General features: G+C 45.9%; 1 protein-coding gene across 1 annotated transcript in view; it reads right to left on the bottom strand.

Annotated features, from left to right (window-relative positions):
- The window catches only part of SLCO5A1 (solute carrier organic anion transporter family member 5A1), a 173,390-nt gene that overhangs the window by 64,954 nt on the left and 96,116 nt on the right, over positions 1–12,320 (bottom strand). The window contains exon 5 of the mRNA XM_075583730.1: positions 9,323–9,487. Coding sequence (XP_075439845.1) covers positions 9,323–9,487 — 165 coding nt within the window. The remainder of the gene's footprint in view (positions 1–9,322; positions 9,488–12,320) is intronic.

Genomic DNA, 12,320 nt, shown 5'->3' with positions numbered 1-12,320 from the left:
TTCACTTACTATGCGCGTGCACACACAGCTTTTTTGTAAATGTGAACCAGAGAGGCTGATTTCCTGAGGGCAGGAATGCGAGAAAGCAAAATGGCCACTGTAGTATCAGTGAGGGTCTGAGGTCATATCCTGAATGCAGCTATCTTGGATTTTCGGACAGATCCCTTATAGTATCCCCCCCTTCAGGGTCGAAATCTGGGGCGACCGGGTCCTGGTTTTTCTGGCTGACGACAGTGGAACGCCTTAACCAGGGCTGCAGCATGAAGTTCCTGAGTCTTCATCCAACTCCTCTCCTCAGGATCATACGCCTTCCAGTCCACCAGATATTGAATTGATCCCCTGGAGATACGAGAGTCAAGTATCTGGTGTACCTCATGTCAAATTTGACCCTCAACGGTTACCGGATTAGGAGAAGGAAGGTCCTCTGAAAAGGTCTTTCCAGGATAGGCAGATGGGAACCATCAAACAACAGCCGATTGCAGGACAGGATATGGCCCCACAGGGCAGAGGTAGGAAGTATTACACTGACCTTGGCCTGGGATAAGAGGCCTTGGATGCAGGGGTAGTCAGGTGCAGTTCTGGGGTCGAGGCAGGCAGCAGGCAAAGGGTAGTAAGTTCCGGTTCCGTGGTTGAGGCAGGCAAAGGGTAGTCAGGTCCGGTTCCGAGGTCAAGGCAGGCGGCAGGCAAGGGGTAGTCGGGTCCAAATAAGATCCAAGCACAGACAGCCAAAACCGAGGCAAAGGCAGAGCTCAGAGAACAAGGTACCAAGTACTTTGCGCGAGCAAAGAGTAGTAGCAACTGCCTGCTATTTAAGGCCAGAGGCAGCTGCTGGCAATGAGAACCAAAGAGATGCTGATTTTCTGAGGGCAGGAATGCCAGGAAGCAAAATGGCCACTGTAGTATCAGTGAGGGTGTGAGGTCATATCCTATCAGCAGCCATCTTGGATTACTTCCAGAATCAGTACTGCTTGTGGATCACTGTCTGTTGTGCCATCTGGTTTTGTTGCTTTATCCAGCGCATTGATCCTTCTCTTTCTGCCTGGATTTGTGGCTCTTTGTTCTGGTGCCCTCTGCATGTGTTTCTTCTGGTGACCTCTGGAGCTGCTACATCCCACTTGTGACACCATATGTGACGGAGCGGCCAGTATGCGAGGTCAGTCAAGAGTCCACAAGATGCATTTCAGGGCAAACCAAAACGTTGAGTGGTTTTATTTGCTCCACAACTACAACAAAACATTAGAGCTACTGTCCCTTTAAGCCAAAACACAAAGCATAAAATAAACACCTACTCTTTTGTGGAGACTAAATAAACAGGACAGGCCCAAACTTTCTGACTGGCTGGGTAGGCAAGTTCCTAGTCCCCAAAAATATAAAACAGTATGAGGGAACAATATATAAAGTCTTATCTTAGCATTGGTCTGGCGTCTCCAGTTTCTCCAGGCACACTTAAGTCCTGCAGCTTGAAGGAAGTCTTTTGCCCTATCTCTGTGCAGGCTTCTCTGCTGTATGGAGGTTTGGGTTTCCCACTGTTCCCAGGCAAAACCGTTTGGTGAACAGAGCTTGGATCCCTGCGGGCAGGAGCTCTGTTATCTGTGGTCCTCTAACAGAGACTCCAACAGGGACTCTGACAAGCAGTTACTAGTCAATCAAGAGTTTTACACACCACATGCAGGAAACCCATCACCAGTGCAGTCTCATGATCCTTGCAAAAGGAATTAACTGCTTGACTCCCTAACACGCTCTTATAAAAAAACACCTGAGTCGCAGCAACGGCATCCCCCTAAGATAGTCTCCCCAAAATGCTTCACCTTTACTGCTCATGTGCACTAGCCCAGAGTGTTGGGTCTGTTTGCTGCTCAACCAGTTTCACTTAACCTCAGACACTGTTAGAAATGATACAAAGGCGGTAACTAAAGGGTATCAGTCGTTTGCTGCTGTTTGCTGATGTTCCAGCTGGGCCATTACACAAAGTAATGAATTGGGCCATAACATAAAGTAAGGACTTGGGCCATAACATAAAGTAAGGACTTGGGACATAACATAAAGGACTTAGGCCATAACATAAAGTAAGGACTTGGGCCATAACACAAAGTAAGGACTTGGGCCATAACACAAAGTAAGGACTTGGGCCATAACACAAAGTAAGGACTTGGGCCATAACACAAAGTAAGGACTTGGGCCATAACATAAAATAAGGACTTGGGCCATAACATAAAGTAAGGACTTGGGCCATAACATAAAGTAAGGACTTGGGCCATAACATAGTTGTAAAAACGTGCAATCTTTTTTTTTTATTAGGTGATAATAACTCCAAGGGTTTCATGAATCATGGCCATAGTGCCTCAATTGTATAAAGGTGCAGTCCTAGTAAGACAGTTCTTTTTAACTAATAATATATTACATTGTGAAATTATTCAATTCTTTTATCCATTCTGTAAAGTAATAATGTAAAATGATTTATTTGAGTCGTGATTCATAAAATGGTTGAATTGTTTTTTTTAATTTGACATTATACCCTGGTTACTGCAATTTTTAACTGCACCTATATTCTTTTTAAATATTAGATATGTTACTCTAACTTACTAATAGGATATATAGTGTTCTGTGCTATTAATTTTTGTTTTTCTTCACACAGGGATTTATGTCTTAGATTAGTAAACCTAGTTAACATATCCTAAATCAGCGGTGCGCAAACTGGGGGTGGGCAGAGCTGTGCACGGGCGGCCAAGCAGCTCACAAGCTCCGTGCTGCTGTTTCTGTGTGATGTCTGCCTGCAGCGGGGGCGGGGCCTTCCCTGCAGACAGACAGCCCCTCCTCCTCCTGTCCCAGTTTTCAGCCGCACATGGGGGACTGGAGCAGGCATAATAGTGAAAGTAAGTGTGTCTTAATAGTGAAAGTAAGTGTGTCTTAATAGTGAAAGTAAGTGTGTGTGTGTGTGTGTGTGTGTGTGTGTGTGTGTGTGTGTGTGTGTGTGTGTGTGTGTGTGCGCGTGTGTGTGTGTGTAGAAAGGTGGGAGACATATTGAGGTGAGGGGGAGAGAGAGACATGGAGAGGTGAGAGACATGAAGGGGAGGGGGAGGGAGAGACATGGGAGGTGGGATACATATTGGGGGGAGGGGGAGGGAGACACTGGGGGGAAGGTGAGAGAGAGAAACACTGGGGGGAAGGTGAGAGAGAGACTGGGGGAAGGTGAGAGAGAGACACTGGGGGTGAGGTGAGAGAGACACTGGGGGAAGGTGAGAGAGAGACACTGGGGGGGGAAGGTTAGAGAGCGAGAGAGAGACTGGGGGGAAGGTGAGAGAGAGAGACACTGGGGGGAAGGTGAGAGAGAAAGACACTGGGAGGAAGGTGAGAGAGACACTGAGGGGAGGGAGAGACACAATGGCTAAACGAGGGATGAGGCCAGGCAGAGATGGCAGAATTGAGGGGCTTGGGAGGATGAGTTTTTGGAGGCTGAGGGTTCTTCTTTGGGTCAGGGGGGTCACTTCGGAGTATTGATCAGCAGGTGAGATTCATCAGTACCCCCCCTTGAGTTTGGTTATGGGGGTCCCTGATTCCTGGGCAACATTTAAAAAGGGAATAAATAAATAATACATAATACTGGTAGGTAGGAGTGGATGACATTGGGGAAAGCAAATGGGAGAAGGAAAAAAGGAGGGGGAAAAAAGGGGGCCGGGAGAGGGGAGGGATGTAGCAAAGAGGTGGATGAATGCCCCCTCAAATGGATTGCCTTTGTGCACCAGAAAAAAACATATTACCAGATGCCAGCAAACAATAAAATAAACAGTGATCCAATACTAGTAGACTGCCTGCGCGCACGCCTGCAGCCCAAGCGATGTGTGAACTTGGCTGTAGGAGATTGTAGTCGAGTGGCGGACCCGTCACAAAGCTGGTTCGCCCTCATTGGCTGAACAGCTCACGTGCTGATGTCATGTGATTTTGATTACATTAGGCAGGGGGGGGGGCGAGAAATTTCATGGATGAAAAGGGGGGCTTGGGATAAAAAGTGTGCTCACCCCTGTCCTAAATCATGTAACAAAATTATAGGAAAGCAGGTATATGACAGAGTGCTTTCATCTCACTGCACCTCTAATACAATGTACAAGTTTAACATTCAGAGGACTCCCGTTGCTAATAATCCCTCTCTATCTACACACAGCAGAGTTAAATGTTTTCAGAAGTGCTTCTGTACCATAAAGCTCTGAATGACCAGATATTTAATGCGGTTGCTTTGTGATTCAACTATTATAAAGTAGCCACCAAAAAACACGACTCCAATGACCTTTCAAAGAAACTGTGTTCAAAAAAGAGTGTCCATGTTAATCCTGAATTTGCTTTCTGAACATTTTCCAGCTTGTCTCTAGTAGAAAAGTAGTAGGAAAATTTGTATATTATTCTTGTTTTTGAATGAAACCCATGGTGGTGACCATTAAAATGAATAAAATAGGCAAAAACAGGCAACCTTGAAGAAAATGGCTGTGAAGCGGTATTCTCCTAGCTTGGGAAAATGTGAGTTCTGTGCATATTTCTTTATGCTACAGTGTATTTGTGTTTCAATAGGCGGCCAAACCAGACATTTAAAAAAAAGGGGTGTATGACAAGGATAAGACACCAAAACGTGCTTGAAATCAGAGCCTGCGATGCTGCTCCCCCAATTCCACAAAATATTCCGCAAATAAAGCACACATACAAAGGTCTGGAGGTACAATGGCCATGGCTTTTATTCAAATACAGCAAAGGGGAGGTGCTAACCCTGCCAGAGTGCTCCACCCACAGGTAAGGCCAACAACGCTTAAATCATGGCCAGTAAGCCCAGACTACCCAAAGTTCCAGCCGGTCAGCTGACCCCACATCAGCTGCGGGATGAACCCCAGGTGCTCAAAGAACGAGCACTGCCCACACCCCAACCATGCGACCACCAGGCATTACCGCAACTGAGCCCCATCTGGCAAGGTCACCCTGCACTTACCCCCTAAACAGCTGCCGCGAGAGAGCCAATATAACCCCAACATACGCCTCAAATAAAAATATGTTTAGTACAAGTATAATGCACACAAAACAAAATGTAACCAAAAGGGGAGGAAGAGCGGGAAAAACACAGGTAGGAGGGTGGAATGATCGCCCCTCATTTTCTGCTGTTATCCCCTCCAGCCAGACACATCCCCCCTCCGGAGTGTCACTGGTGACCAGAGGGGGGAAGAGGGCTGGAGGAAAAAGGTGGGGTAAGCCTGGGCTTTGCGCTCATGCCAAACTTTATTTAAGACTCAATGCTTTCTTGACCTTAGATGTTGCTTCCACAAACCACCCAAAACATCCTGCAAATAAAGTACACACACAAACGTCTGGAGGTACAATGGCCGCAGCTTTTATTCATATGCAGCGAAAATGGAGGTGCTAACCCTGCTAGAGTGCTCCACATACAGGTAAAGCCAATGCCGCTTTAAACCATGGTCCATTAGCCCGGACCGTCCAAAGTCTCAGCCGCTCAGCTGAACCCACGTCAGCCGCAAGATGCGAGAGCAATCACGATGCGGGTGGCCCCCCAGGATGAATGCTCATGCCAGAACCTACAACCACTGACGTTACAATGGCCCTCATTAAAGGCCCACAAAGTCATGAGCTTGATTCACATATCAAAATCTTTAGTATCCCAAAAGAATTGCCTCCGGACAGCCATTTTTTGTCAGAACTGCTCATCATAGTGCCCCAAGCCATCCCACTATCAATCCACTGCATGACCCCTACCATGTCCCAATGCTTAAACAGGGTAGAGCAAAGGTGGGGAGATTTTCCCCCAATTATGCTAGCGAGGATGGAGAAAGCCTGCATCCAATTAACAAACATACAGAGGTATCGTCGTCTTTCAATGTCACCTTGACAAGGGTAATGGTGCTAAACTCAACTTTTGAACCGCAACCGGCCCACCTGGGTGGCTCTCTAGAGCAGCCAAAATGCTTCTCAGGAGGACAACCCACTTACTGAGGGCTCTGGCCTAGCTCCTGGTGCTAGACCCGCTACCACCTCTGCTAAGTGCTGTGAAACACACAGCGGCCCCCCAGGCACTGGTCCCCCCTGGGGGTGACCTACTGGGCTCCAACAAAGCAAGGCTGCCTATAAAGGACGCCCTCCCAGAGTCCCCTTCCTGGGGACTTGAAGCTAAAATGGGGGGGAAGAGATCTGGGGAAGAGGCTGTTGCCCTAAGGCATGGAGGCCCCTCTTACCCCCTGCTGAGCCAGCCACCAATGTGCTCTGCTTCCTACAGCTTCCATGTGACACCGCTGGCTCCCAATCAGAGCTGGGGGTGGCCTAGCACACCTCTGAGCACATCGCTCCGGCCATTCATCAAGTGGGTCACTCACGGACCCCTCTGAATCACTAGCACCGCTCAGCGCCATCACTGCCACACTGTTCAGCACTCGCTTCAAGCAGTACCTCGCCAGGGCCCTCGGCGTGTCGCTCTCCAATCACATCACACTTTCTCCCTGGGAGGTTGCAGCCAGTGATGTCTCCTCTGCACCCACAGCACCCACGGTGCCGCTCAGCAATAACTGCAGCTAAGGCCATCCCTTTTTTGGGGATCTGGCCTCGTCCTGGAGCCGTTGGACCAGCTCCTGGAGGTCCAACATGACAGAAAGAGGCAAGCAGTGAGAAAAGCTCAGTGAGGGGCCCGGAATGATCTCCCTGCCCTCCACTGCCTGCCCTTATCCCCTCAAGCCAGCCTCTCCCCCCTTCAGAGTGTCACCGGTTACCAAAAGGGGTGGAGGGGCAGGAGGAAAAAGGTGGGGTTAGACCTTTTAGTCGGCCTTGCGGTCAGGCTATACTTCGCTTAAGGCTCAATGCTTTCTTTCTTCATTCAGTCGACCCTGTAAACTTTGAAACTTTTAAAATTGAAACCATTATTCTTAATAATAATATCACCTCACATGCTAAGAATTTGCAAAGCACGGTTCGTATACCTTTCCCAGGTGATATAAGGTTTGCTAAAACTGCCAAGATTAATGTTTTCACATCCAAAAACGAACAGTGTTGACAAGCACAACACCGACACACTACTACACATCGTAGCTTTGCAGTTTCATGCACCAAGTTTCATCTACTTTATAATGTTACCGCCTAACCAAACTTAATGAATTTTGAAGTGTTTTTGTTATGCAATTGTACTATTTATGCTATTGTTGTGCCGTTGCATTGGATTGTCAAATACAAATATCACTTGTGAGCACACTCACATGTCTCAGACAGGTCTGCAACCCTGCTTTTCAGCATTATCTCCCAGCATACACGGCTTCTACTGCAGCCAGGGATTCTGGGTAATGACATGCAAATGAGCACACAGTGTCACCTTTTGCTTCATGTCCATTTTAACATGGACCCCTATAAGCAGTGGTTGACAAATCACCAAAAAATCTACTCGCCACACAAAAAAATCTACTCGCCACCTAGTACCAAACGTGTGCTGCTTGGGCCAATATTTACTCGCCCGGGGGTTAAATCCACTCGCCCGGGGCGAGCAAATGTATAGGTTTGTCGAACACTGCCTATAAGCATATGCCTGCTGTATTACACAGCGTTTCAGCACAGCCTGTGTTTAAGTGCATAGCCAGTAAAACCTACTCACAGACAGCTGTTTTGACCTTTTGGGCCTCTCCAGTGTGAGGCTGGTTATATTGGCTTTGCAATTTGAAGCTAGAATATGTTTCAACCACACATTATATAAATTATGGTAAAAAAATTACAAGTGCCATTGGATCATTAAACACTGTTTCCACCATGATCTTTAAACTAAATCAGACAAATGCAGAAATTGTATTGTGGATTACATTTAGTTGTATACCTGCAGGAGATTCAAACCTGAGGTACTTAATCACAATATAAATAGTGTAATTCCGTTGACGGATGCTTTTATAGGATAAATAATCCTTCTTTTAGGTTTAAATGTAGTGAGACTCATCAGTTAAATGTATAAAACCCATCCCCCATGAAAGCCACTGCATGCATCTGTTATTATAGCTTTAAAATGTAGCAGTCTATGTCAGCATTTTCCATGTCAGAGAGAAGACACCAGAATATTGTATGCATTTATAGCAGGCCTGCACAACATACGGCCCGCTGGGCCCGGACTCACTGTGCGACCCGCGTGGTGAGGCAATCTCTGCCTTCTCCCCTTCAAATTCTACTCTTTCCCCTGCCGGTCCTGAAAAAATGGCCGCGCAGCGTAAAAAGATGCCACGTTGCCATGGCAACGGGACGCTATGTGACGCTGTGATGTCATTTTTCAGGACCCGCAGGGGAAAGAGTAGAATTTGCAGGGGAAAAGACGGAGATCGCCGCACCACGCCGCCGCCGCCGCCGCCGCACCCCTCCGCCGGTAAGGGTCATGAGGGTTTTTTTTTTTATAACCCCCAGAAATTAGATCATTTCAATTAAAGTGCGGCCCGAATCTGCTTTCCTTGGAGCAGTTTGGCCCGTTTCACTTTACAGGTTGTGCAGGCCTGGTCCATAGGTTGATCAAAACAGGACAATCTGTTGGATTTGGTGCTGAAAAAGCTCCGTACCCCACATTTTTATACTGTTCAGAACACTGTTGGGTTAAATGACAACAACCTTTGCTGATTATATATTTAGGATATGAGCGCTATTAATGGAGCCAGTTATTACGTTGCTTGATTGTTTGTAACCTAAAATGTAAAAGTGCAAAGGAAAATCTACACTGTGGTAAACTAAATGACCATATAACCCAAAATACCACATATTGACTGGAGATTTTAACAACTAAGTGATACATTCCCACTTCCTTTGCAACGTATACAGATAATGTGAGAATGTCTTCAGAGGTCTAAATTCTGTATGTCACCATTCTGTACAGTGGGGGGAGGGAAAAGCTTTAAACTAATACCAAGAAGTAGAAATACTGTAAGTGGACTGTTTGAAGTAAAATGAGCTAAAAGTTATAGAGTAAATGATAATCCTCCAAAAATCACATACAGTATACATATTAAAATACATATTGAAATATGCAGGGGTGTAAAGGCAGAACGTACCAGATTTTACTGTGAATAGTTCCAAAGGTCTACAATTCAGTGTGTCACAAAACATCTTAAAGGAACCTTCAGAATAAAGAGTGCCACAGAATACTACTCATCAAAAAAGTAAGACACCTTAGAAATGATACTCAAATTTAAACTTACCTTTACATTATCCTTTGATGCCAATGCGATTCTCTGATTCTCACTAACCAGACTTTTTTTTTTCCTTACAACTTGACATCTCCCTGTAGTGCCCCCACATAGCAACCAATGTAACTTTATTATGATGATCTTACCAGTGTAGATGCTGGCACTAGAAGCTGGCATGCCAAACTGTGACTCGATGAACTTGGGAATGAAGGTAATAAAAGCGGTGACAATGGCACTCTCAGCTGTGTATGACAAACTCACAAAAAGGAATGTCATGTTGCTTAAAATTCTGACTGCTGCTCTTGGAAGGTCTACAAAAATGACAAGAAATTAATTTTTTATAAATAATGAATGAAAAAGCAATATATGTAGGCTCCTTGAAATGAAGAGGACGTAATGGATTTTCTTCTAGATAGATGCGCATCGCCTTGTGCGCCCACTTCTGTTCTGCAGAATTATTGGCTGTATTTACATTCATTTGATGCAAAGAGTATAACAAAAAAAGAAAGTGAACAAAGACGCATTTAAGAAAACCATCAGTCAAATGTTGATACCTCTATTTGCATGCATTCTAACAAATATGAACATAGGAGAAAACAGGAAGGGAAAATACTAAAGCATGTTTCAACCCCCATCACAAAGTAAAACTACTTGCAACACTATAAGCTTTGAGAGCAGAGACGCAGAACATTTTTGGAAGCGTTTTAGCTTCTGATTCCTTCTGGTCACCATCAATGCATGCAAAGCAGTATGCCCTTTTTGATATGAATCTTTTGGTCCCCAATGGAATTAAATGTGAACTACTATTAAGATAAATCACTTTTTTTACTTTGTTTTGAACTGTGATCATACTTCCGATACTTAGAAACATTTCCATTAATAGATGTGCTGGCATAACAATGAGATGTACAGTATAAGCACCTATTATTAAAAAAAAATTTTTTAAATACCAGACCCGAGGAAGCATTAACATCTGGGCCTAGGAGATCACAGTCAAACATAACAAACATGATTATCAAGTTTCTTTACACTTCACATTTGCTAGAGAATGTTTATGCACCATGGAAAGCAGCAAGTTTACTCAGGGCTGGCATGCGCTGTTGCAGAAAAGGAAGCTAAAAATATTAGGAAAGAATCTCTGTGCACTTTAGCCTACAGTGTATGATACTAACAGTGTCTAAAGCCTTGCTGACTGCTTTCTCTGCCCAAAAATACAAGTATCTCAATCATTTTACTCTAGATTTAATAGCTTCAGTTCCAATACTTTAACCACACCAGTCTCATTTTTCTTTGATCTACTGTTTGTTGTCCTGAAAGCACTCTTGTATGTATGTATATATGTATGTATGTATATCTCTTTTTATATAGCGCCATTTATGTACATAGCGCCTCACAGTAGTAACACCTGTGACATAATAATATAACACATAATGAGAATAAGCGCTTCAGACATAAAAGTAACATTAGGAAAAGGAGTCCCTGCCCTGAAGAGCTTACAATCTAAGTGGTAAGTAGGAAGAACGTACAGAGACAGTAGGAGGGTGTTCTGCAAGGACGATGTATGAGGTGTATAGTATCAGCCACTGCGTTACCCATATGCATCATTAAAGAGATGGGTTTTAAGATAGGCATAAAAAGGTGGATACAGAGGGTGCTAGTCGGATATTGAGGGGAAGGGCATTCCAGAGGTGGGGGCAATGATTGAGAAAGGTTTAAGAGGGAGAGGGCTTTAGATACAAAAGGGGTGGAGAGAAGACATCCTTGAGCAGAACGCAAGAGTGGGGATGGTGTACAGTGAGAAATTAGGGTTGAGATGTAAGGAGGGGCTGAAGAGTGTAAAGCTTTAACATTGGAATGAGAATATTGTGTGTAATACAGTATTTGATAGGAACCCAGGAGAGGGACTTCAGCAGGAGAGATGCTGAGACAAATTTAGGAGAGAAAAAGTGATTCTAGTGTTTAGGATAAATTAAAAAGAAGACAGGTGAGGGGCAGAAAGACCGGACAGCAGAAGGTTACAATAGTCAAGACGGGAGAGAATGAGGGCCTGCGTTAACGTTTTAGCAGTAGAGCAACAGAGGAAAGGGCGTGTGTTTGCAATATTGTGGAGGAAAAAACAATAGGTTTTAGAGGAGAATGTGAGAAAGGAGTCAAATATGACCCCTGGGCAGTGTGCTTGTAATACTGTGTGCAGGGCCGTCGATAGGGGTGGAGAGCCGGGACAAGTGTCCCAGGCCCTGTGGCTGCGGGGGGCCAGGCAGCTGGACACGGCTGTTGGGCCCGACCTCTAGCCATGCCCAACTTCTTTGCCTGGCTGCCGGTCCTCTCTTTGCCGCCTTGCCCGGCTCTCCCCCAGCTGCGAGCCTCCCTTACTGATTGTCCCACACCGAGCTTCTGATGCTGGAGCATGCTGGGCCTCTATGTTATTGGCGTGTGTCGGAAGCAAGCTGGGCAAAGCTTCCGGCGCACCGCAGCATGAGAGAGAGGCCCGACACGTGCTGACTTCAGAGGCTTGGCGTGGGACAGTTAGTGAGGGAGGCCCACAGCTGGGGGAGAGCCGGGCCCAGCGGCAACAAGAGGACCGCAGCCAGGCAAAGAAGTTGTGGGACAACCCAGGCAGCAGAGGCCTGAGACCATTCCCAAGGTAGGTAAGTTTGTATTTATTGTATTGTGTTTAATGTATCAGGGGCTGGGTGAGGGGTTTAAATGTATGTTTTTGAGGTGGTGAGGGGGGGGTCATATGTATGTGTAGCCCCCTGTAAACAGCACAGGCTATACCTATCTCCCTTCTACTGTGGTAAGTCCTGTTAAGATCAGGCACCAGTAATCATCATGGGTTTTCCCCCTTCATAGCCCTGCCCTGAGTGGTAGAGGCAGGTCTGGACTCTGCTGCAGGCGTGAGCAAGAGGGGAGGTTCTGCTGACATCACGTGAGGTGGGGCTAGCTCTATATTTAGCAGCCAACTCCTGTGAGTTAGAGTTAGTCTTCCAAGCTAGTATGCCGAGAGTCTGCAGTGGGACATGTCTGAGTAGTGAGTCCTGCGGATCGGTCCAAGGAGTTGGAGGAGACCGCTGTCTCACCTGCACAGCCATGCAGGAGCAGAGAGAGGAGTGGAGAGACTCAGCCCCTTTAGTAGAGCTGATA

The sequence above is a fragment of the Ascaphus truei genome, chromosome 2 (assembly GCF_040206685.1).
Source record: "Ascaphus truei isolate aAscTru1 chromosome 2, aAscTru1.hap1, whole genome shotgun sequence".
NCBI lineage: Eukaryota > Metazoa > Chordata > Amphibia > Anura > Ascaphidae > Ascaphus > Ascaphus truei.
This window is presented reverse-complemented; position numbering and strand designations above follow the sequence as displayed.